The sequence below is a fragment of the Heterodontus francisci genome, chromosome 17 (genome assembly GCF_036365525.1).
Source record: "Heterodontus francisci isolate sHetFra1 chromosome 17, sHetFra1.hap1, whole genome shotgun sequence".
Lineage (NCBI taxonomy): Eukaryota > Metazoa > Chordata > Chondrichthyes > Heterodontiformes > Heterodontidae > Heterodontus > Heterodontus francisci.
Window position 1 is genome coordinate 71,401,774 of NC_090387.1, and position 27,174 is coordinate 71,428,947.

The 27,174-nt window shown below is 45.7% G+C and overlaps 1 protein-coding gene across 3 annotated transcripts in view; it reads right to left on the minus strand.

The window, feature by feature from the left end:
• Positions 1–27,174, minus strand: part of hsf4 (heat shock transcription factor 4) — a 100,568-nt gene that overhangs the window by 45,954 nt on the left and 27,440 nt on the right. For all 3 annotated transcript variants that reach the window (XM_068049641.1, XM_068049639.1, XM_068049640.1), the window contains exons 2-3: positions 10,663–10,771; positions 2,933–3,060 (exon numbers count right to left, since the gene is read on the minus strand). In XM_068049641.1, the coding sequence (XP_067905742.1) occupies positions 2,933–3,060; positions 10,663–10,771 (237 nt within the window). The remainder of the gene's footprint in view (positions 1–2,932; positions 3,061–10,662; positions 10,772–27,174) is intronic.

Consider the following 27,174-nt stretch of genomic DNA (forward strand, 5'->3'; position numbering starts at 1 on the left):
CCCCACTCAGCACCTCCCCGAGCCCTAATCTGACTCAGCACCTCCCCCAGAGCCCTAATCCCACTCAGCACCTCCCCCTGAGCCCTACTCTGACTCAGCACCTCCCACTGAGCCCTAACCCACTCAGCACCTCCCCCAGAGCTCTAACCCCACTCAGCACTTCCCCCAGAGCCCTACCCCACTCAGCACTTCCCCCAGAGCCCTAAACCCACTTAGCACTTCCCCCAGAGCCCTGACCCCAATTAGCACCTCCCCCAAAGCCCTAACCCCATTCAGCACCTCCCCCAGAGCCCTAACCCCACTCAGCACCTCCCCCAGAGCCCTAACCCCACTCAGCACCTCCCCCAGAGTCCTAACCCCACAGCACCTCCCCCAGAGTCCTAACCCCACTCAGCACCTCCCCCAGAGCCCTAATCCCACTCAGCACCTCCCCCGGAGCCCTAGCCCCCACTCAGCCCCTCCCCCAGAGCCCTAACCCCACTCAGCACCTCCCCCAGAGCCCTACCCCACTCAGCACCTCCCCCAGAGCCCTACCACCACTTAGAACCTCCCCCAGAGCCCTACCCCCCACTCCAACTCCCCCAGAGCCCTACCCCCCACTCCAACTCCCCCAGAGCCATATCCCCCGCTCCACCTCCCCCAGAGCCCTACCCCCCCACTCAGCATCTCCCCCAGAGCCCTACCCCCACTCAGCACCTCCCCCAGAGCCCTACCCCCCACTCCACCTCCCCCAGAGCCCTAACTCCATTCGGCACCTCCCCCAGAGCCCTAATCCCACTCAGCACCTCCCCCTGAGCCCTACTCTGACTCAGCACCTCTCCCTGAGCCCTAATCTGACTCAGCACCTCCCCCAGAGCCCTAATCCCACTCAGCACCTCCCCCTGAGCCCTAACCCCACTCAGCACCTCCCCGAGCCCTAATCTGACTCAGCACCTCCCCCAGAGCCCTAATCCCACTCAGCACCTCCCCCTGAGCCCTACTCTGACTCAGCACCTCCCCCAGAGCTCTAACCCCACTCAGCACTTCCCCCAGAGCCCTACCCCACTCAGCACTTCCCCCAGAGCCCTAAACCCACTTAGCACTTCCCCCAGAGCCCTAACCCCAATTAGCACCTCCCCCAAAGCCCTAACCCCATTCAGCACCTCCCCCAGAGCCCTAACCCCACTCAGCACCTCCCCCAGAGCCCTAACCCCACTCAGCACCTCCCCCAGAGTCCTAACCCCACAGCACCTCCCCCAGAGTCCTAACCCCACTCAGCACCTCCCCCAGAGCCCTAATCCCACTCAGCACCTCCCCCGGAGCCCTAGCCCCCACTCAGCCCCTCCCCCAGAGCCCTAACCCCACTCAGCACCTCCCCCAGAGCCCTACCCCACTCAGCACCTCCCCCAGAGCCCTACCACCACTTAGAACCTCCCCCAGAGCCCTACCCCCCACTCCAACTCCCCCAGAGCCCTACCCCCCACTCCAACTCCCCCAGAGCCATATCCCCCGCTCCACCTCCCCCAGAGCCCTACCCCCCCACTCAGCATCTCCCCCAGAGCCCTACCCCCACTCAGCACCTCCCCCAGAGCCCTACCCCCCACTCCACCTCCCCCAGAGCCCTAACTCCATTCGGCACCTCCCCCAGAGCCCTAACCCCCACTCCACCTCCCCCAGAGCCCTACCCCAACTTCTAAGGGCCCTTCCACCTCCACTCAACACCTCCCTCAGAGCCTTACTCTCACCAAGCAACTTCTCCAAGCCACTACCTCCCCCAGCGTCTCCATCTGGACACTCCTGCCACCCAGAAGCTTTCCCAGACCCCTCCCTCCACTCAGCACTTCCCCCAGGCCCCTACCTCCCACTCAACACCTCCAACTGGACAGCCACTCTGCACTTCCCCCTGCACTATACCCCCATGGTCCCTCACTAATGGCATTGCACATTGATCATGTGGTAAACTCACTACTGTGATCCAGTGTAACACATTGCATGACTAGGCCACTGCCAGGTGGTGTAGTGAGATAAACGATGTCCATTCACTGCTGGGATCCAGGTAGAAATCCAGCCCAGTCAGAAAGTGCAAACATCTGCTGTCCTTGATGAGGACTTGCAATCCTCATGAAGAATCAGATGTTAGGAATTTTTTTGAGCAGATTCCACAGATAAGGAACCTTGGCTGACACCTGCACTGACATCAATGAAGGTTACTTGCCTCCGATGTGTACCTGGAATACTGAGCTTGATGATTTGTTACAGTGTGTTCGAACATTAAACTTTTAATTCTGGGGTACAAAGGTATCCTTTGCCAGCCAGGGACTGGGTGCTGTAGCGCACGCACAGACTGCATTTTATTGCCTAGTGCATGACCAAACTAATTTAGATTAATTCAACCTGTGATTCAACAAACTGCGATTCAAAGCAACCATCAGGTGTTTCTGACTGCCCCCTGAACAACATCAATGGAGCATTTCCCATCCCTGACAGCATCAAATATCCTCCAATTGGGTATAGTACAGGCTAAACAAAGTCTGGAATGTCCTTTGTCCTGCCCATCATGGCATCATGTCTCCAATCATACAACAGCACCCTTGCACCTGGTGTACCATTTCCATTTGCCATAGCCGCCAACCTCATGGCTTTCTGTGTAAAGCCATCAATTGGTAACAAATTACCAGCAGTCTTGGTCTGTGTCATCGAGTCATAGAGTCATGCAGCACAGAAACGGGCCCTTCGGCCAATGTGGGCTCAAACCAAGTACAAACTTCATGAAGACTTTCATCCCTTCACCCTCAGATCAGTTCCAACCCAGGATCCAGTTCCTTCATTTGAAGAACTCTCCTCATGTAGCCCTCCTATAAACAGCATACAAGTTTGATGCTGGTCCACAATGTGAATTTGACCCCAAGTATCGGTTCCTGTTTTTGAGAGAGATCAAGTGGAAAGTCCTAACCTTTCTCTTGATGTGTTCCAGTAGGTGCTCCTGGCCCCGCAGGAAATACAGGTGCTGGAATTCAGTGTCATCTCGTTCTGGCTTCACCAAACCACTTTGTTCAATGTTCACCACCTTTCGGAAGCCATCTGTACAAACAGAAGAAAGGGAGAAATAAAACTTCTCTTGAATCAAATAGCTTTGAGTCTATAGTTTTCTTTGTTTGGTGCTACCTGAGAAGACTGGCAACTACTCAGCTCCACCTGCCTTTACCAGTTTGTAATCAGTTGCAATGATGGTGTACTGTAATTCCCCAGGAAGTTTGGCCCACTGATTCTAATCTGCTAACAGTTAAGAATCAAGTGGCCTCAACCTGACCCTGCCTGACACTAAGGGCATGATGTTGTGTGAACAGTCACTGGTGTGAACCTGCCAAATATCACACAGTGGAGCTTAACCAACAATTATTATTAGTTTTTTTAAGCCAATATGGAAAAACATGTTTCAGAATTAAACTGCAGCTATGCAAGTTGGGTATTGTCTGAATTTGCCCAAATTAATGTTTTTGCAAAATACTATTTAAACTATAATATGGGTAAAATACATCTTTAATGCAAAAGGGACCTGGTTAGGGGAGTATTAAACATGAGGAACTCATGTAACTGGACACAAAGGGCCAAGTATAACAGGAAAACAGATGGAGAGAAAATGAAGAATGGAGGAACAAGCCGATCAATGTTTGAAAATGGAAGGATAAGTAAACTGAGGGATTGCTCGTGGAAGTACAGTACGAATATTTTGAATGATTAAAGTTGGAGAAGTGAATACACTGAAGGTTTTCTAATTTGAAACTGGCAAGTTGCTTTGTTTTCAGCCTTGCTAGAGCAGGAGAATAGCTTGGCCTTGGTATTTTAGCAAGTGGAATTTTCTAGTACTGACATCAATCAATACTAGAGAAAGGCTATATTTGAACAGAACTATTCCAGCTCCGAGAGATCAATGCTACTCAAGCTTTTGCAACTGTATTCCAGTTTGTATCAACACTTTATACATTTTCAGTCAAATAGACAACACTTTATACACATAGCAGTTATATTAAATAATTGATAGATTTCTCCAGTACAGCTATCTATGTAACAAATGACATTGATCCCCTATACACAGCTTTGTCCGTAACTCATGGACAGAGATTGCTAGTACACACAGCTGTCTCTGTAATGGACGGACATGTGTCCCTGGGATGGTGGTTGGGGGTGGGGGGGTGGGTGCTTGTAGGGCTGGAGGAGATCACCGGAATTGGAACGGGCAAGACCATGGAGGGATTTAAACATGAGGATGAAAATTTTAAATTGGAGGCATTAGAGGACCAGGAGCCAAAGTAGGTCAGAATGGAAAGGCATGATGGGCGTGTGGGATTTGGTGCAGGATAGGATCAAGAGTTTTGGATGACCTGAAGTTTGCAGAGCATGCAGAATGGGAAGCTGACCAGCAGAACTTTGAAGTAGTTGAGTCTGGAGCTGATAAAGGCATGGATGAGAGTTTCAGCAGCAGATGGGCTGAGAAAGTGGCGGAGGCAGGCGATATTGACAAGGTGGAAGAAGGTGCTTTTTAATAATTAAAAGCAAAATACTGCAGATGCTGGAAATCTGAAATAAAAACAAATAGTGTTGAAAATACTCAGCGGGTCTGGCAGCATCTGTGGAGAGAGAAGCAAAGTTAACAGCTCAGGTCTGTGACCTTTCATCAGAACTGCTTTTTAATAATTATCATGGATTCTAACAGCCTGGAATTATCCGACTCACTCTCGGAAGTGCTGGACCTAAACTAACACAAAACATCACCCATACACCAAAAGAAGAGTTACGTTTTTTGCTCAAGGAAACACATTTTATTTGCTCTGAATATGGAATGAAACACATCCATTGTACAAATAACAAAACTGTTTGTAGGAAAAATGTTCTAATGGTCTCAATAGTCTCAAACAAATAATTTAGTTGAACTAAGTATGCTGTAAACAATATGCAAATATTTGCAAATTAGCTTATTCCCTTCATGCTGTAGTGAATAAACAAGGGATAGTTTTGCAATATATGAATTGGAGATATGACAGTCGTAATGCTGTCTCCCCTTGCCCCACAGATGTCATCAGTCCCAGATAATAATTAATGTCAACTGCATTTTAATTCCTACCCAAGTAAAAATGGCATTTTGAACAAGCCGTTCTTGAAATTACTTTTGTATCTTCGATCACAAAGAGTAAATGTTTCAGATCCAATTAAACTATTTTTGCAAGCACCAAAGCTTTTTCTCAACTATAGCTGTCTCTCGGGCACAGACAAGTTGGACACGATTCGTGTTGACAAAGTCATGCCCCTTAAGCTTGGCAACTGATAATCCCATAACATGGTTTGTGAGTGGTCTTATCTCCAGGTGACCACAGACAGAAGTACTGAAATCAGTAAGCAGAGAGAATTACTGCCACAAATAAGAATTAATCACATAGTGTGGCACTGGAAACATATGTCAGCCAGACAAAGGTGGTCAGTCATGCTTGAAGAATATTCAGAATGCAATTGGGCTTTTTGGTCATTTATTTTGGGGTTAACCAACAACTTGCCATACTTTTTCAATTCAAATTTCACAACTTGCTACCTTGTATTTTGAACTCACAATCATTGGGTTGTTGGCCCAGTACCATGGCCACGAGGCTACCCTGTGTTGAGTAAATAATCAACGGTTTCCAGGGCCAGGCAACCAATACTAGCAGGTTCATCTGGAGAAGTAAGGAATTTCCAGTAAGAGATTGAGAAGAAACTCATGTCAGTAACATTTGCGCCACACAAGTGCCAGGCAATGATCATCTCCAACAAGAGAGAATCTAACCATCTCCCCTTGACATCCAATGGCATTACCATTGCTGAATCCCCCACTATCAACATCCGAGGGGCTACCATTGACCAGAAACTGAACTGGAGTAGCCATATAAATACTGTGGCTACAAGAGCAGGTCAGAGGCTAGGAATCCTGCGGCGAGTAACTCACCTCCTGACTCCCCAAAGCCTGTCCACCATCTACAAGGCACAAGTCAGGAGTGTGATGGAATACTCTCCACTTGCCTGGATGGGTGCAGCTCCAACAACACTCAAGAAGCTCGACGCCATCCAGGACAAAGCAGCCCCCTTGATTGGCACACCATCCACAAACATTCACTCCCTCCATCACCGATGCACAGAGGCAGCAGTGCGTACCATCTACAAGATGCACTGCAGCAACGCACCAAGGCTCCTTAAACAGCACCTTCCAAACCTGCGACCTCTACCACCTCGAAGGACAAGAGCAGCAGATGCATGGGAACATCACCACCTGCAAGTTCCCCTCCAAGTCACACACCAACCTGACTTGGAACTATATCGCCGTTCTTTCACTGTTGCTGGGTCAAAATCCTGGAACTCCCTTCCTAACAGCACTGTGGGTGTATCTACCTCACATGGTCTGCAGCGGTTCAAGAAGGCAGCTCACCACCACCTTCTCAAGGGCAATTAGGGATGGGCAATAAATTCTGGCATAACCAGTGATGCCCACATCCCATGAATAAATAAAAAAAAAGTAATTCTGCCTGCCCTCTGAAATAATCTTTCCAAAGTAACTCACTCGCTCTCTCACCAACCCACCCCTCTTCAAAAACCTCCTCTAATTCTCTACAACTGTTATCACCCCTCGGTCTCATGTTCCTTTCTGTGAAAAACATCATGCAATACAAAGTTGTTGTTGAGCACACCAGGGCAAAGAGTCAGAAATCATAACATTACGTGTCAGAATCAGAATGTTCAAGCGGAGGGGAAGGTCAGCCAGAAGAAATTAATGCTACTTTAGTTGGCACAGCAGCTAAAGATTGAACAGAAATCAGTTCTCATGGCGACCTGGAAAGGCATGAAGATGTGTAAATCAAAGCTGAAGGATAGCCAGTTCGCCAGGTGGATCTGAAGGAGGAACAAGCTAGAACTAAAAAAAAAGCAAAATGTGAGGATATGAAGATGGACCAGTAAATTGGAGCTCCTGGAAGAAGAACTGAAGCTTAGTTTGACGAAGGGCAAAGAAACCTAAATTGTGAGGCGCAAAAAGAAAGCTTGGCCACTAAACAATGTGAAGGTTTGGAAGAGTAAATACCTCCGAAATCTTGACAAACAACTGAAGGAGGTGAAAAAAGAGGTAAGAAAGGCACTGCAGTCTACCATTGTTGGATTATTCTCAGATACAGCTGGCCTAGATTCTTGCAGCAATTCCTCACATCTCCACACACCACAACCCAAATGTACCTGATTATTAGCTGCTGTCTCCTATGGAAACTAGTTACAGTGAAGCTAGCCTATTGGAATAGTAAATTATTCAGGAAAGTAAATCCTGTCCAATTTGAAATAATCAGCCAAATATTACAGTAATATTACAACAGAGTATCATTCAATCGCCAACATATTCCAGTTTGACTCTGACCCCCTATTATGATCAAGTGCTAAGGTTGGATTTTAAAAATGCAATTCATGATATCATACAAAGATTATCACTTATTATAGACTAGATCCTATGGTATGGCGCTGGAAGCAACCTCAACATAATCAACACTACTTCAGCTATCTCCAAAATTTACTCAGTTAAATAATGCATCTTAAATCAAATAATTGTTTTGTACATAACACACCCTAAAGCACTGGTAACTTCATTATATTTTACTCAAATCGCTATTGATATGCATCTTCGTCTCTAAACTCCAGAGGCCTTGGACGGAAATTTCCTTGAAGCTGCACCAGTTCTGCTGCCGTAACTTTGCCAGAAGTGCATAAACGGGGTTTCCATCTCACAAGTAGAGCAGTTACAGCAGCGGAGTGCGAGGAGCTCGGAGGAAATTATCAGTTTATGCTGACATTTTAAAACAGGTTAGATGGGGATGAAAGAACAACTACTTTCATTCATATAGTGTCTTCAACATAACAAAACATCCCAAGGCGCTTCACAGGAGCATTAACAAACAAAATTTGACACCGAGGCACATAAGGTGACGTCAGGACAGATAGCCAAAAGCTTGGTCAAAAAGGTAGGTTTTTATTTATTTTTATTTTACTTAGAGATACAGCACTGAAACAGGCCCTTCGGCCCACCGAGTCTGTGCCGACCAACAACCACCCATTTATACTAACCCTACACTACCCCCATATTTTCTACCACATCCCCACCATTCTCCTACCACCTACCTACACTAGGGGCAATTTACAACGGCCAATTTATCTATCAACCTGCAAGTCTTTGGCTGTGGGAGGAAACCGGAGCACCTGGCGGAAACCCACGCAGACAGAGGGAGAACTTGCAAACTCCGCACAGGCAGTACCCAGAATTGAACCCGGGTCGCTGGAGCTGTGAGGCTGTGGTGCTAACCACTGAGCTTCTGAAAGGTGTAGGGCGGGATAGAGAGGTAGAGAGGTTTAGGGAGGGAATTCCAGACTTTCGGGCCTAGGAAAGAGGAATAATGGGATTTGGGAAAAGGGCAGGGCATGGGATTAGGATTATTGATGGTGTGGAGGATAAACACCATCGCAGATCAGTTGGGCTGAATGGCTTGTTTCTGTGTAGTTCTATTTAATTCTTCAAACCCAAAATTACTATATTCACATAATACCTGGTAACAGCTATAGCAGGAAAAGGAGAGGAAATGAAGGCGAGGAACCCATATTTGAGTTCAAAGTGAAAAGAGAGTTTTTTTTTAAAGTACCACATTGTGAGAGGATAAATTCAGTGAGGCGGTGTTTCCGGTGGGATCTGTGGTCAAAGAGAGTGCAGGTCAGGTCACAGAAACAGCACTGCGATGCTCTATCTGATTTTCTTTCAAGCGTGGCTCCCCATTAGGAACGTAAGACGATTGAAAAAGGGTAAATTCAAATTATCCAAGGAAATGGTCCCGGATTTTGCCAATCAGACTCATCAGACAGCCCTTACAAGGATGTTTCCCTCCATTGTTACTGCTCAAAGTCATGGTGGGGTGGGGGGTGGAAAATGAGGAATAGGTAGGTACAGGAAACCTCTTTACTTCTTCATCCACCTGAGCGTCCAGAACAATGATTGAAAGTTCTCCAACTGGCTTCTCAGTCCGCTGCAAAATTTCTCTTTTATCTTGACCAGCAGTTAAATTAATTAATTGTCTCATAGGAAAATAGTAAATATATTTGACCATTTTGCAATTTCCCAAATCTTGCATTATTTTCCCATACGAAAATGCAACATTAATCTACAGAAAGCATTCTTGCACTTTCTGGTGGCTCATTTATAAGCAAGTTGCTGCCACTCCTGCAAGACATTTCAGAACACGATCACTCTTTCATCTTCTTGCTTGACATGGATCAGAGGTTTTCGCCTGGATTTTCCAGGGACAGGCCTTCTAAACTCTCGCTGAAGTAACGGCAGAAATTCTAACCTGAGATCTGGAAGCTTGGACATGGAGAAAAAGTTGGCCCCAGCCACCTACATGATAACCAATGTCCAGTAGGTAAACTTGAAATGCAAAGTTTGGTTATCACAAATAAGAAGGAAGGTAATTGGGATCACGGTAATCGTGGCAATCAGTCAACAACTCCATTTTCATTGTACCATCCCTTTTTCTCTCTTTATGCCTCTTTCTGCCTCTCTGTGTAACTTTCCCTCTGTCTATGTGTTTCTGTCTGTCTCACCACTCAAAGCCTCTCTCTGTCTCCCTCTGTCACTCCCTCAGTGTCCAGATGCATCTCTCTCTTCTAATATGAAAGTATTCTGCTGCTTCTCTTGTGACTGTGACACTTCTTTATTAATTCAGAAACTTACTGTGAAAGCCAACGTAGCAATGCTACAACTTCTGCTGCTTCTGGAAGCTCCCTTCCACTCTCCTACTCCCAATTCTGATAGCTCACTCTGAGTCCCACTCCTGTATCCTGGGATAGCTTAAGCCTCCTCTCTGCTGTAAATAGTTAGTTTCTGCTGTTTGGCTGCTGGTGGCTGCCTTGGTCTGGATTTTGGCAGCAACAACTCAAAACATCATTTTAGGGGCCACGCTCCTTTTCAATGTTTGCGTTGCTAAGCCAGCTACATATGGCACATACAAACACAAACCTGTTGAAAGAACCTGCACACACAGCATTTTGCTTATAATCCAGACAACAGTGAGATTAACGAAATGTTAATGAGCATGTGGATGGGGAATGTATATGGGTGAAGTATCTGCTGTCCCATCACCTTATTGGCTGTTGCTTCAATCTACAGCATTATTATTATTAAGTTGGGAGACACATTAAGAAGTGGCGATGGGATCAGAAAGTTGCAAAGACATAATGGTAGATTAAGTGAGTGGGAAAAATTGTGGCAGATGAATTCCAATTTGGGGAAGTGTGAGGTCAACAACTTTAGACCCAAGAAAGATAGATCAGTGTATTTTCTAAATGATGAGTGGGTAGGAACAGTGGAGGAGCAGAGAGATTTAGGGATCCAAGTACAGAAATCATGACAAGCTAGTGGACAGGTACAAAACGTTATTTAACAGGCTAATGGAATGTTGTTTTTTATTTCAAGGGGACTGGAATACAAAAGGGTGGAAGTTATGCTACAGTTATATAAAGATTTGGTTAGACCGCATCTGGAGAACTGCATTCAGTTCTGGGCACTGCGCCTCAGGAAGGGTATGTTGGCCTGTTCAGAGCAGCCTTCTACAAACCTCAGTAGGTGGCTGTATCACTTACACATGTTTAGCTGTCTCACGAAGCTGGCCATGTTGTTGTGTTTGAAGTATTTGGGCAGCACTTCCTTAGCAAACCTGCCCTGATCAAAGACATGGAAACTGGTCCCACTCTAGAAATAAAATTTTAGAAAGAGAAAACAGATTTGTCACTTCACTGAATTACAGGGCAATCAAGAGAAACAATATTCAAATGCAAGCATAAATCCAAACTATTACAGCTGTCCTCCCCTGATGGTATGTGAAGATAAGCGAATCCCTGTGCTTATATTACAGGCACAGTCTAATGCTCCAACGGCATCACAACACTGACCTAAAGTAACGGATTGAGAGGTCATTCTATGAGTCAACCATTGGCAGTGATTATGGGAATTTTGGGTGCTTCCTGCCCATGATTTTCTAACCAAAGGTCAGGATGCATCCAAACTGTCCTGTTGGCAGGCGAGGGGCCCCACTGGCAGTGCAGGCTCATAGCTTTGCCCCTTGTATAATGAAAGTGCTGACTAGTCAAAAACACTAGTCAGGATACCCCAGCATGACTGCCAGGCAGGGGGTTTCTAAATGGATACACAGGACTTTTGGTGGCCACATTATTAAGCATCTTCAACTCTGAGCGATAAACAGAATTTAGCATAATGTCAGTTGAGGCAATTAGACCATGTGGCCTTAAAGAGAGCCTGCATTTCCCACACATCCTCTCTTAGCAGTAGAATAATCCATTGTTTGCACCACAGTGTAATGCTTTTGTCCTTATAAACAGTGCATTCTCTTATTTATATGAGCTGCCGCACAGGAGATCTATTAGTCGTATAACAATCTGACATATCTGACAGTTTTCATATATAATGGAGTCTGAATCGTTCATAGAAAGTACACTGACTGTATTATCGAGCATTTCTAACCATCAAACAGATTGAATATTTGCCATAATGCCAGCTCCATTCGAAGTTGTACATTGTATAATGCTATTGGGGTACATCATATAATTAGTATACATTCCATGAAATGAGGAAGTATAGGAAAGGCTGCAAGCTCTAGTTGCTATAAGTCAACACAAGCTGTCACCAATCAGAAGCTATTTTCTATTGTTGCTGAAGTTTCCCTATAGACTGGCAGCAGCTCAATCTATATTATACATAATTCTACATACAAAATTAATATAGATCGTATATGTTAACTATGCACTACTATTTTGGAAATGTGCAAATTATAATAAAGAGCATACAACAGTCAATATATGCAGATATGGATCTTCAGACAAGGTGATGAAATAATTTGGCCTCAACTATTTATTATCTATATTAATGACTTGGAGGAAGGGACAGAGTGTAGAGTATCCAAATTTGATGATGATACAAAAATAGGTGGGAAGGCATGTCGTGATGAGGACACAAAGAATCTGCAAAGAGATATAGATAGGTTAAGTGAGTAGACAAAAACTTGGCAGATGGAGTTCAATGTGGGAAAGCATGAGGTATCCACTTTGGTAGGAAGAATAAAAAAGCAGATTATTATTTAGATGGAGAAAGACTATAAAATACTGCAGTACAGAGGGATCTGGGTGTTCTTGTACATGAAACACAAAAAGTTAGCAAGCAGTGCAGCAAGTAATTAAGAAGGCAAATGGAATTTTGGCCTTTATTGCTAGGGGGTTAGAGTTTAAAAATAGGAAAGTCTTGTTACAACTGTACAGGGTGTTGGTGAGGCCACACTCGAAGTACTGCGTAGAGTTTTGGTCCCCGTATTTAAAGAAGGATAAATTAGCATTGGAGGCAGTTCAGAAAAGATTCACTAGGCTGATTCCTGGGATGTAGGGAATGTCTTATCAAGAAAAGCTAAACAGGTTAGGCCTTTATTCATTGGAGTTTAGAAGAATGAGAGGTGATCTTATCGAAACATATAAGATTTTAAGGGGGCTTGACAGGGTAGATGTTGAGAAGATGTTTCCACTGGTGGGGGAGTCTCGAACTAGGGGACATAGTTACAGAATAAGGGGTCACACATTTAAAACTGAGATGTGAAGGAAATTCTTCTCTCTGAGGGTGGTGAATCTCTGGAATTCTCGACCTCAGAGAGTTGTGGAGGCGAGGTCACTAAATGTATTTAAGGAGGAGGTAGATAGATGTTTGAAATCTCGGGGAGTCGAGGGTTTGGCGGAGCAGGCCTGAAAGCGGAGTTGAGGCCTGGGACAGATCAGCCATGATCTTATTGAATGGCGGGGCAGGCTTGAGGGGCTGAATGGCCTACTCCTGCTTCTATTTCTTATGCTCTTATGTACATATCGCTGCCAGAAGGTTTAGTGGATAAATGCACCACTCGGTACTGAGGCAGAAGGAGGACAAGGTTCCCAGGTTACATATTAACATCCGAATTAGAAGCAGGAGTAGGCCAAGGTTTGTTCCCTGATCTGTGCTGTTAAATGATAATCAGAGCTGAAGTAGTGGTTATGCACTATCCTTGGCCCCAGTGTCCACAGCCTAGGGAAGGGGAAAGAAAAATCCCAGACAAGGGTCTCAGTCCCAACCACTATTAAGTGACCTCACGTTACAAATTGCACAAGTCTGGACAAGATCAGTCTGTGATGGTCAGTAGTCGGGAAAATGCTAGAATCTATTCTAAAAAATGTGATAAATGGGCACTTGGATAATAACGATCTGATTGGACATAGTCAACATGGATTTATGAATGGGAAATCATGTTTGACGAACCTGTTTGAGTTTTTTGAGGATGTTACGAACAGAATTGATAAAGGGGAGTCGGTGGACGTGGTATACTTGGATTTTCAGAAGGCTTTTGATAAAGTCCCCCACAGGAGGTTGGTTAGCAAAATTAAAGCACATGGGATAGGAAGTAATATAGTGGCATGGATTAAGGATTGGTTAACAGCCAGAAAGCAGACAGTAGGAATAAATAGGTCATTTTCGCGTTGGCAGACTGGACATGAAGAATGGGCAATTGGATAAGGTACTGCAGCTCTGCAGAACCATACTCCACCACAAGTTATGCCTTCAGAAGAAGAGGAGAGAAAAATGTGGGCAGAGGAAGCTCTCACTAAACTACATGATTCTACCGACATAGCATCCTGGTTTCACTGTCAATTTGACAAACTTAATGATTTGTGGGCTGGTATCAAAACAGAAATTAAACATGAAAGTTGTTGGTTTGTCATACAAACACAAATAGTTCATGAGCATCCTGGTGTTTGATAAAGTGTCTACCAAAACTCGTTTTCATAGCCACATCTCCTTCCTCAGTGACTGTCTCCGGCTCCGACTTATTCCACGTGGATTCCAACAGCATTTTCACCCATCATGCTTTGAATCCACCCAGGACTACAGGTATCTCAGAGAAATACAATGTTCCTTGGACTGCTACTCTCGCCGCATCCTGAGATCCACACTCAGTGCTATGCGCCGCCACATGCACACACTGAACCTCTCTCTCCAGCAGCACCGCCTCACCATTTTTTAAATTTATCTTTTTTTGAAATTTTATTATTAGAGATACAGCACTGAAACAGGCCCTTCGGCCCACCGAGTCTGTGCCGACCATCAACCACCCATTTATACTAATCCTACACTAATTCCATATTCCTACCACATCCCCACCTGTCCCTAACACCTACCTATACTAGGGGCAATTTATAATGGCCAGTTTACCTACCAACCTGCAAGTCTTTTTTTGGCTTGTGGGAGGAAACCGGAGCACCCGGAGGAAACCCATGCAGACACAGGGAGAACTTGCAAACTCCACACAGGCAGTACCCAGAATTGAACCCGGGTCGCTGGAGCTGTGAGGCTGCGGTGCTAACCACTGCGCCACTGTGCTGCCCCTTATCTCAAAGCTGTTCTATTCCGAAGTTTCATTTTATCCTTCGTCTCATCTGACGTATTAACAAAAAACTTTTTTTCTTCTTTTCAGGTGTCAAGGAACGCAAGCTCCAGCAGCTGATGGGGACGAATGCTCCTCCAGATCCTCCTTCCGCTTCACTTCCCTCTGACTCCACCCTTTCTGATCTGACCCCTTGCCGTGTAATCACTATACCCTCTGACCTCCCCCTCTCTGATGCTGAACGTTCTGTACTCAGCAAAGGTCTCAGTTTTATCCCCTTACGCCCCCACCTCAATGAATTTCGCACTCGGCATGACGTTGAGCTCTTCTTCCGTTGCCTCTGCCTCCGGGCTCACTTCTTTGACCAGGAGTCCTCCCCTTGACCAGCAGACCCATTCACCTGCCTCCAGCATTCTCCGTCTACCTGGACCCCTCCCCCTGGCCACTTACCCGCTCTTGATCTCTTCATTGAAAACTGTCGGCGAGACATTGGTCATTTCAATTTCTCTGCCCCCCTCACTCACTCTAACCTGTCCCCCTCTGAACTTGAGGCACTCCATTCTCTCAGGTCTAACCCCGACATGGTCATCAAACCTGCAGACAGGGGTGGTGCTGTTGTTGTATGACGTACCGACCTCTACCTTGCAGAAGCTCAACGCCAACTCACAGACACTTCTTCCTACCTCCCTCTGGACCATGACCCCACCACCGAACATCAAGCCACCGTCCAAAGGACTGTCACTGACCTCAGCTCCTCTGGAGATCTTCCCCCTACAGCTTCCAACCTCATAGTCCCGCAAACCCGGACAGCCCGCTTCTACCTCCTTCCCAAAATCCACAAACGGGACTGTACCGGCAGACCGATTGTGTCAGCCTGCTCCTGTCCCACTGAACTTATTTCTTCCTATCTTGACTCTATCTTTTCTCCGCTGGTCCAGTCTCTTCCCACCTACATCCGTGACTCTACTGACGCCCTATGTCATTTTGACAATTTCCAGTTTCCTGGTCCCAACCGTCTCCTCTTCATCATGGACGTCCAATCGCTCTACACCTCCATCCCCCACCAGGATGGTTTGAGGGCTCTCCGCTTCTTCCTGGAACAGAGGCCTAACCAGTCCCCATCCACCACCACCCTCCTCCGCCTGGCTGAACTTGTTCTCACATTGAACAACTTCTCCTTCAACTCCACGCACTTCCTTCAAGTAAAAGGTGTCGCTATGGGTACCCGCATGGGTCCTAGTTATGCCTGTCTTTTTGTGGGATATGTCGAGCAGTCTTTGTTCCAGTCCTACTCAGACCCTCTCCCCCAACTCTTTTTCCAGTACATTGATGACTGTATCGGTGCCGTTTCCTGCTCCCGCCCCGAAGTGGAAAACTTTATCAACTTTGCTTCCAATTTCCACCCTTCTCTCACCTTTACATGGTCCATCTCTGACACTTCCCTTCCCTTCCTCGACTTCTCTGTCTCCATCTCTGGGGATAGGTTGTCTACTAATATCCATTATAAGCCCAATGACTCCCACAGCTACCTCGACTACACCTCTTCACACCCTACCTCCTGTAAGGACTCCATTCCATTCTCCCAGTTTCTCCGTCTTCAACGCATCTGCTCTGATGATGCTACCTTCCATGACGGTGCTTCTGATATGACCTCCTTTTTCCTCAACCGAGGATTCCCCCCCAAAGTTGTTGACAGGGCCCTCAACCGTGTCCGACCCATTTCCCGTACCTCTGCCCTCAACCCTTCCCCTCCCTCCCAGAACCGTGACAGGGTTCCCCTTGCCCTCACTTTCCACCCCATCAGCCTCCATATCCAAAGGATCATCCTCCGCCATTTCCGCCACCTCCAGCGTGATGCCACTACCAAACGCATCTTCCCCTCCCTTCCCCTGTCAGCATTCCGAAGGGATCATTCCCTCCGCGACACCCTGGTCCACTCCTCCATTACCCCCACCACCTCGTCCCCGTCCCATGGCACCTTCCCCTGCAATCGCAGGAGGTGTAATACCTGCCCATTTAGCTCCTCTCTCCTCACTATCCCAGGCCCCAAACACTCCTTTCAGGTGAAGCAGCGATTTACTTGTACTTCCTTCAATGTAGTATACTGTATTCGCTGCTCACAATGTGGTCTCCTCTACATTGGGGAGACCAAGTGCAGACTGGGTGACCGCTTTGCGGAACACCTCCGCTCAGTCCGCAAGCAGGACCCTGAGCTTCCAGTTGCTTGCCATTTCAACACTCCCCCCTGCTCTCATGCTCACATCTCTGTCCTGGGATTGCTGCAGTGTTCCAGTGAACATCCAAGCAAGCTCGAGGAACAGCATCTCAGCTACCGATTAGGCACACTACAGCCTGCCGAACTGAACATTGAGTTCAATAATTTCAGAGCATAACAGCCCCCCATTTTACTTTCATTTTTAGTTGTTTTTGCTTTTTTCTTTTTTACATTTTTTACAACCTTTTTTTTGCATTTATTTCATTTCTTCTTAGTTTGTTCAGTTTGCTTACCCACTGTCTTTTTTCATGTTTGCACTTGCTGCTGTTCAATATTCAGTCCGTTAACACCTTTTCTGTACTAATGCTTTGTCTTTCAACACACCATTAACATATTGTTTGCCTTTGCTCCATGACCTTTTGGTCAGCTATGTGGCCTTGTCCAATCTACACCTTCTCCTTTGTAATCTATTGCCCCACACCCTCCTCACTTGCTTATAACCTTTGACATTTTTAATATTTGTCAGTTCCTAAGAAGGGTCACTGACCCGAAATGTTAACTCTGCTTCTCTTTCCACAGATGCTGCCAGACCTGCTGAGTGATTCCAGCATTTCTTGTTTTTATTTCAGATTTCCAGCATCCGCAGTATTTTGCTTTTAGTTCACTAGTGTCATTCAGGGAAGGGAACCTGCCACCCCTTACCTATTTGGGCCTACACACAACTCCAGACCCACGTTACATAAGAGCATAAGAAATAAGAGCAAGAGTGGGCCATTTGGCCTTTTGAGCCTGCTCCATCATTCAATAAGATCTACCACAACTCCAGTTTCATGTTCTATCCCCATATCCCTTGATTCCCTTAGTGCCCGAAAATCAATCTATCTCTACCTTGAGTATACTCAACGACTGGAACGACGGAGGTGGAGGGGCGACATGATAGAGGTTTGCAAAGTTATGAGTGGCATGGACAGAGTGGATAGTCAGAAGCTTTTTCCCAGGGTGGAAGAGTCAGTTACTAGGGGACATAGGTTTAAGGTGCGAGGGGCAAAGTTTAGAGGGGATGTGCGGGGCAAGTTTTTTACACAGAGGGTGGTGAGTGTCTGGAACTTGCTGCCGGGGAGGTGGTGGAAGCAGATAAGATAGTGACGTTTAAGAGACATCATGACAAATACATGAATAGGAAGGGAATAGATGGATATGGGTCCCGGAAGTGCAGAAGGTGTTAGTTTAGGCAGGCATCAAGATCGGCGCAGGTTTGGAGGGCCGAATGGCCTGTTCCTGTGCTGTACTGTTCTTTGTTGACTGATAATCCACAGCTTTCCGAGGTAAAAGAAAACTCCAAAGATTGGCAACCCTTTGAGTGAAGAAATTTCTCTTCAGTCCTAAATGGCCGATCCCTTATTCTGAGGCTGTGATGCCTAGTTTTAGACTCCCCAGCCAATGGAAACATCCTCCGATGCAGCATCTACCCTATTAACCCCCTTAACAATTTTATATATTTCAATCAAATCACCTCTTCTAAACTCTAGGGAATATGAGCCTAGTCTACTCAATCTTTCCTCTTTGGGCAATCCCCTCATCCCAAGAGTCAGTCCAGTGAATCTTTGTTGCATTCCCCCTAAGACAAGTATACCCTTCCTTAGGTAAGGAGACCAAAACTGTACACAGTACTCCAAGTGCAGTCTCACAAAGGCCCTATACAATTGCAGTAAGACTTCTTTATTCTTATACTCCGATCCCTTTGCTGGATGTACCTACATGTTAACTTTCTGTGATTAATGTACAAAGGGACCCAGGTCCCTCTGAATACCAGTATTTTCCCAGCCTCTCACTTTTAAAAAATATTTTGCTTCCTGCCAAAGTGGATAACTTTATATTTCTACAACACATGGTTGACTCTTCATGTGTTCAGAACAACTAGCAATAGGTAATAAATACTGTGGTATACCCAAATCCCAAAATCACATTTTTTAAAAGCCTTTAATTTATGAAGTGCCATTTGTGTAAAGAAAAATGTCTGAGACTACTTCACAAATAGGAAAAAGGAAACAGATGCTAAGCTAGTTAGAAAGAGATTAGGGGGCATGACTGAAAGGTTGGTTGGGGATAGGTTTTGAGGTTTTTAAGGTGTAAAGCTTCAGGCAGGAAGTTCGAGATAATAGGACCAAAGTAGCTGAAGATCTGCTACAAATGGTGCAGTGCTGCCATTCATTCAGCAGGATGAGAGTTATTGCTTGTATAAATGTACAGAGAGTCTGTTTGTTCAGCAGGGTCGGGGATACTTATTGTGGGACTTGAAAGTTGCTGATCATTCAGCAAGGAAGGGACAATCACCACGTAACTCTCGAGTTTTTGGTTAAGAGTAATGTAAGACTATGTATCTGTACAGAGCTTCTATTTGTTCAGCAGGTTTAGAATACACACTGTAGATGTATGTAATGTGGGGTTAGTCAGCAAGCTATGAGAAGTTTCTCAGGCCAAACTGCAGGGGAGTACCTCCCCTCACCCTGCCACCCCCCACTGCCACCCACCAAGGTGCCACTGTTGCTTCGCTTCAGTGGAGATCGTGATTCAATGATTTATCACAGTGTAACATCCTGCAGCAAGTACGATTTTGCACCATAGCCTTGGTTCATTGATAGCGTTCTCATCTCTGAGTCAGAAGGTTATGGGTTCAAGTTTCACGCCAGAGACTTCAGCACAATATAGAGGCTGACACTTCAGTGCAGTACTGAGGGAGTGCTGTGCTATCAGAGGTTACGTCTTTTGGATGAGACATTAAACCAAGGTCCCTCTGTCCTTTCGGGTGGATGTAAAAGATCCCTTGGCACTATTTAAAGAGCTGGGGAGTTCTTTCCCGTACCCTAGACAACATATAACCCCCAACCAACATCACTAAAATAAAATCAGATGGTCTGGTTCTTTTAGCTCATTACGTTTGTGGGAGTTTTCAATGCAATAATTGGCTGCTATGGATCCTACATTACAAAAGGGACTACCCTTTAAAAGTACTTCATTGGCCGTAAAGGGATTTGAGATGTCCTGAGGTCATGCAAAATGCTATAGAAATGCAAGTCAGTCTTTCTTTGCAGATTTCCTGGTCAGTTCCTTCCCTAACTGGTATAATGCTAGCATTCTGACCACCTTAAAATGAAAGGTATTTCCAGCTGATTTCTGTAACAAGCACTCAGCTCACCAGCACTGTTTAACATTACAGTCTGAATGAAAGTGCTGATGTGTGGAGCACAAGGAAGTGTATTGTAAAAGCAGCTGTTACTCTAATTGTCTGCTGCAAAACACTCAGTACAGGGCTCCATTCCACCTTGCTACTGATATTTTAATTCAGACTCTAAAATTGTATAATTCACTGCCCAGTTGGAGAGTCCCTTTGCTTTTAAGTGGGTGGAGAGGGGTGGGAAATTAATTTTAGTACATGGTTTAAAGTGTTAATGTCAGCAAGAGGAAAACTCACCGAGACAGCACACAAAGTATCCACCACAATTGCCCGAGATTTGAGTCAGCTTTTCTGTGCTAAATCATGATGTGGGATTGGTCCATATTTAGTTTAATGGATTTGTCTCTTATCCCACAAAACTCTTTCCCAATACTGTGTAACTAAATGTAGAGTAACTAAATTGTTTTTGGACAGGAACAGTAGAACCCTTGCCAGCAGCAAAGTGCGATCCATTAGAAGTGTTACTGTGAAGCTTTACTGAATACAGATTGCGGTAGCTTGGATAATTATTTCTTTATGGTGGTCGTGGAACTGTTGGAGAAATAACAAGTCAATAAAAGGATTTTCTTTTTATTTCAAAAGTAAAATATTTTCAGACTGGTTAAACCAGGACTTGGGCATCAAATGGCTGAGTTTCAATTGTGGTTTACAGCTCCTTTAATGAGGATAAAATTCTGACAGGAAACAATCCCTTATAATAATAAGCATCAGCCATTTACAATCCTGAGAACGTACCTTTTAATGTATTTCCCTTTCAATGGTTTCTTCTACTGAAGATGTCATGCGTTGAATCTGTCATGCTCCTCACATTGCAAACTCATTGTTCACATTGAATATAGGGAAACACCATAACTAACATTGAAAGTAGATATTCGTGACTTATTACAAGCCAGTTTTTATAAAGGGCTCATTTAGTGGCCATCATTTTCTGTTTTACTATGGAACATAAACTATAATCCTTTACAGACTATTGTTCCATAATCAAAATAGTTGATGCAGCAGTGATGCCCACTACAATGTTTTCCACTTTTGGTGCATATTGTGCGCAGTCATTGCTGGGAGTGGGGCACTTTACCATCTTTTGGCCAACACTGGTATCTTAAATTCAAAGGCCAGGTATAGCATGACTTCAATGTAGGGTAAAGCTCCTGTTGTCGAGCTCCATCAAGCAGATAGTTCACATAGCTAAGTGTTATCTCTAAAGCTCAATGGTGCTCACCGAACGATTAGGCTTTGTTACATAGCATGTCCAGTGATCAACCTCCCTAGCTTATATAACAGTCTTTGAACTGTGTGAAGATTGTTTGAATTGTAAAATAAAGGCAGAAGTGTTATTCTTCTATCACTGTGCATGTTGGGGACTGGATTTTTAGAAAGGACATATATGATTTTACTGCACATAGTGACCCCAGACTCAGAGATGGAACCTCCTCCGGAAACACAATCATTTGTCAAGGAGGAACTAAGTTTTATGAATGGATTATTTTGAGATGTTCAAGCAGCTGAGGTTTCAGGGGTCAAGTGAAATGTTGCACAACATGCATAACAGGGCTATAATTTATTTTTAATATATTCTTTTCTCCCCCCGTTTTCTCTCCTCTCTCCCAAAGATGCTGGTTCTTGATGAGGTACATTGCGTCAGATCTTCAGTATTACTATTTCCATTTACTTTTTTGCATTGAAGTACTCATTATGCTTCAAAATGATGTCTGTTACGTAGGTAAATACAGCAACGCCTCACAGCCATGAGGTGAATGACCAGTTACTCTGTTTATAGGTGGTATGGGCTGAAAGCGGAAAGTTGGCTGGAGAAAGATGAAAACTATCTACTCTTTTTTATAAGAAAGGTTCAATAAACCTGTAGTAACCATCTGAAAAGGCAAATGGGACTTTAGTTTAAAGTCTCATTGGAAGAAGGCACCTCTGTCAATGAAGCCCTGCCTCAGTACTGCATCATGTTGCTAGCCCAGATCAGCCCCATCAGGATTTTCTTTTTCATCTTTCTTTTCCAACATTTTAAAAAAAAATCAATTTGGGATTCATGCAATCTGCTTTTACATTTAAAAAATGGCCCCTGATGAAGGGAGGAATAACACAAACCAAAAGAAAGATAAAGGCTGGAATTTTACGTTGGGCGAGGACTTCCACCTCCTTGAGGCAGGAAGTCTCACCTAATGGAGCTGCTGGCCAATCAGCGGGGTTGCAGCTCTTCGTCCCAGTAGCGTCACTGGGAGTGGTGGCCACTACTGGGACTACATCCAGTCATCGCAAGCAAGGTGAAGGACAGCCCCGGAATTAAGTAAAGTTTCTGGGCCTCACCAGGGCCAACAGCCAGGTCCCGGAGACGCAAGGGGTGCGGGGGGTGGGGAGGGGAAGTGTGGTGCGGTGGGGGCTGTTGGGGCTTTGGGGGTGGCCCTCCATGCAGCACAGGGTGCCTGTTCAGGAGAGCCACCCTCCAGCCCGCAAGAAGGGCGCCAGCTTTTACCTGGCGGTGTTCTTGGGGGCTTTGCTATCCACCGGCTGTGGGTCAACTACCCGCGGTGGTGGGAGGAGGTTGTTAGGTGGCAGTTAATTGGCCACTTAAGGGCCTTGACTGGCCTGGGGCAGGCAGGACCTTTCTCGCCACCACTGCCCAGTGTAAAATTGCAGCGGGGGTGGGACGGCATCGGGAACGGCCTGCCCCACCTCCCACTCAATTTTAAGCCCCCCCCCCCCTTGCCACCAGCCCACTCATTGGGGGTCCGTAAAATCTCGACCAAAGAAGGAGAAATACAGATTCAGATAGGAAATGTGTAAAACAGGTATGTAAAGAGGATGTAAAATTGCCAGAAATGGTTGGAAATAAAGAGATACCGAAGCAAGTGAGAGAAAGGAAGAGTGAAACACAGGGAAAGAATTAGTGATGGAAGAGAGGCAAGAAAACCCCAATTTTTTTTAAAGAATTAGTCCATGAGTAACACCATACAAGAAAATTGTCCAACTCTTCAATTCTGCTCACATTGTCATTTATCCTCCTTGCATTTTTGTAATCAACATTAGAAAGGTTACATTTATGTGCTGTCTAATCTCACTGAAACATTTCAAAGCGCTTCTCACAATGAACGATTCTTCGAGTGTAGAGACTTGCTATGGAGACAAACCAATACTACCAAAAAAATTTAGAAACTAACATTTCCATTTAGAATAACTGTATATTTGTTTCTCTGCCTCATACATTCCACACTGTGAACTGGCTTCTGATTAGCTGAAAACTGGCCAGTAAATCAACCAATGACATCCCCCAAGCATAAAAATTAACACTGTTACATCACAGGCTTGACGCATTCTCACTGCAGCTGGATACTGTGCAGTGAGTGGCTCACCTCCTGGCATCCCAAATCCTCTTCACCACCTACAGGCATCAAGGCAGGTGTGTGATGGAATACTCGCCACTTGCATAGATGGGTGCAGCTGAAACAACACTCAAGAAGCTCAAAGCCATCCAACTGATCAGCAGCCCATCCACTAGGTTAAATATTCACTCTCTCCACCACCAGCACACTTTGGCTGTAATGTGTTCTGTGTACAGAATGCACTGCAGCAACTCACCAAGGCTTCTTCGACAGCACTTCCCAAACCACAATTTCCATCACTTAGAAGGACAGGGGCAACTGGCACATGATATAACCATCACCTCCAACTTCCCTGCCATCCCAATATAGACATGTATTGATCACTCTTCCTTCATTGTTGTCAAGTCAAAATCCTGGAATTCCCTACTTGACAGGATTGGGAGAAAGGTATAGAGAGAGGGGTCTGAATTTAGCTGTGTTGGCAGGGCTCCCGGCACCAGCCCAAAAAGGCAAGGGGAACCCTGCCTCAGTCTTTCAGAACTCCCCCTCCTCCCACCCCTGGCATGATTCAACAGCACTTGGATACTTAAGTGCCCGGCGCCAGAATCCCCGTCCCTTTAAGGATGGGGATCCTGCCTTGAAGAGCTGCTGGCCAATCAGAGAGCTGGCAGCTCAGTAGTATTAGAAGCACCACCTGGAGTGGTGGCCACTGCTGGTACCACAGGAGGCTTGGGATGAGGCCCAGCGGTGGAGCCCTGGCCTAGAGGTGAGTGAGGCAGGGTCGCCGGGGCCAGTCCAGCAGGCCCCAGCGATGGGGGAAGGGGGTGGGCGGGGGTGGTGTGATGAGGACAAGGGTGAGGTGTTACCAGAAGTGTGGTCTTTGCCACCAAGGGCCCTCCTTGAGCCACAGATTGCTCATGGAGGAGGCCCTCCCCCAAGCCTGCAGGGAGGCCGCCTTGTCTCACTGGGTGACCTCCCCACATGATGGAGGCCCCTCCCCCATCGCTGGTTTAATTGCAGAGGCAGCAGGAAGACGCCCCTAGGTGGCTACTGATTGGCCACTTAAGGGCCTCAATTGGTCTCTGGGTGGGAAGGCCATCTTCAGCCTTTCCCGCCCCAACTTAATCACGGTGCAACTGGAAGGCCCTCTGCCGCAGTCTTCTGTCACAATTCTATGTCCTCCCTGCCTCCTAGCCTGTCTCTGGGTGGGTGGGGCGCATTAAATTCCACCCAAGGTGAGAGAGAGGGCAAGAAGGACGGAATCAATGCCTGAATGAATGAAGAACTGAATCCGGTCACCATACAGTGAAGAAGTATCTTGACCACACAGACAGCAGCCAGTCCAGAAGGGGTCCTTTCACCACCTTCTCAAGGGCAAGGATGGGCAATAAATGTCAGCCATACCAGTAATGTCCAGATCCCATGAATTCATTAAAAAAAAGATACAAAGTCCTGACGTCTGAGACTGTAAGAGTGAGAAGGAAGCTGATTTTACTGCTATGGCTTTGGATCTATTTCAGTCTTCCTCCCTTTCATTTTTGCAGTTTCTGATATGCTTCAATCTGGGTACATTTTCTTTTTGAAGATTTTTTTATCTGCATCTATTTCCCAAGGTAGAAGAATGACTCTCATCACTGTGCATCACTTTTTGGTCAAGATGGTTAGTTCACCAATACAGACTCCAGTCAACACCAAATGAGGGAGCCAAGTCAGGCACTGGTCTGTGGTGAGTATCAAGTGTGTTGCCCTGGGACAGTGTGAGATGGGAAGGGGAGGGGTCAACGCTGCCGCAGCTGGGATCCCAGGATCAAGGACTAGCGCTGTGACAGCTGGAATGGGAAACATGGAAGAGTGGGGAGCAGCCGGTGCTATCACCAAGTTAAGAGCCAGGGAGGATATGGGAGATCACGGAGCGACTAGAGCCTCAAAAGGAAGATCAAATTTACATTTGTATAGCATCTTTCACATCCTCAGTACATCCCAAACGCTTCACAGCCAATTTTAGTACTTTTGAAGTCTAGTCACTGTTGTAACATAGGTGAACTGTTGTCAATGAACACAGGGAGGGAGGGAATCATCCTTAGTCTTTGATCTGCTGCAGAGGCTTCAGAATATTGGACCAGGCCCTGATGCTGAGAGTATACCTGGGGCAAAGGTTATCTTTTTTATGATGAAGTGATTAGAATTGGGGCAATTAAGAAGAGTGAATAGGAATGTTTGTAATTTTGTTAATTATGTTAGGTGGTTTATTTTAGGAAAGATAATGAGCTGTGCGAGGCACTGTCACAGGGCAATATGGCAAAGGATTTGGGGGCGGGGGTGATTATATATGGTTCTTGGGATCTGGTTGATTCCTAATGAAATGATATCAGGAATCTACTGGTTCCTTGGTCTTGGATCCAATTTGGGTTGAGATTTGGTTTGTGAAAGGGAAGGGACGCTACTACAACCCCCAAGCATGATCACAGGGGTTATTGCTGTAGGTGGGACTCGCAGTGAAGACTACACTGTACACTGTGTTGAATCACTGATCAGTTAACCCAGAACGCACACGGTGTGACTTCCCGGGGCAAGGAACCAAACAACAAACTTTGTCCAATAAAACATAACGTCGGCCAGACACCCTAAAGCCAAAATGAAACGCGGATTTCTGTCACTTTTTGCCCAACTTGAGGGGGAAAAAAATAAAGGAACTGACCTTTTGGAAGGTTGCCATAAACCGGGCTCCGTTCAACAATAAAGATTTTAAATTAAAAATCGGTCGAACTTTCAATAATCGATTTTAAATCGATCCTCTGAAGGGCGAAGTTGGCTGCTTAAATAAGCGAACGGGGGGTGGGCGTTGTGATAACACACCCATGTTCGGGATGAATCGCCTCCCCGCTCAAATAAACTTGTTGGCATTGGATTCGGATCCCGGGTCTGTCCCACACACTGGCTCCTCTGAGCAAAAAGACTCTCCCTCTCTCTCCAATCTACAAGCTCAGGGATCTCAGGGACTCACCTCACTCCAGCAGATCAGATCGTTCGTCTCAGGATCTTCCACCAAAGTCCACAGCTTGGTGAGGAAGGCGGGCACGTTACAGCTATATCCATCCATGACCCAACTCGACACAGACTGCAACTCGATGGGTTCATCACATTAACTCTCAGCTGGCTCCAAAACTGTCCCAACGCAGCAGCATCTGACCCTGACCGCGGCACCAGCAGTGCAACATCATCTGACACTGACCTCCAGGATAATACCATCTAACACTGATCCCAAATACAATGCCACCTGACACTGACCCATTACACACCACCTGACCCCAGTATGACAACAGCAAGCCATCATCCCCTCTCCTGCACAGTCACTCGGCCAGAACAATGGCCCATGTACACGCTCCAACACTGCAAAGACTTCACAGAACAAGGTTCACAAAGAATTGCAAGCAAATGCTGCGTTTCAGCTTCAGCCAACCAACCATGGGATCACAACAATAGATTATGAGCAGAGGACTTTAAATACAGTGGGTTTCAGCCAATGTTACCGTATTTCTGCTAAAACATGGAAACAATGATGAATTTAAAAACTCCTCCCAAACTCACGTTTGGGGAAAGAAGCCACTTAAATGACTTTTCCTTCTATCTTGATGTAGAAACTTGTTTTACCTTCAAAAAATTCCAATAGTGTGTTTTTTATTTTAAGTATGTAATTGGATATGTTATTTAAACTATCCAATAGGGTGGCCACATGTTCACAAAGTGGAGCCTAATGGGAGCAGGTAAAATGGGTTTTGCTCCAAATATCCATTTCATGCCGAACCCTTCACTAATGTATACAAATCTTTAAAGTCCAAAGTCAGCATTAAACAGAACCGATTACACCAATCCAGGCTGGATACAAGATAAAGCTCTACCTCC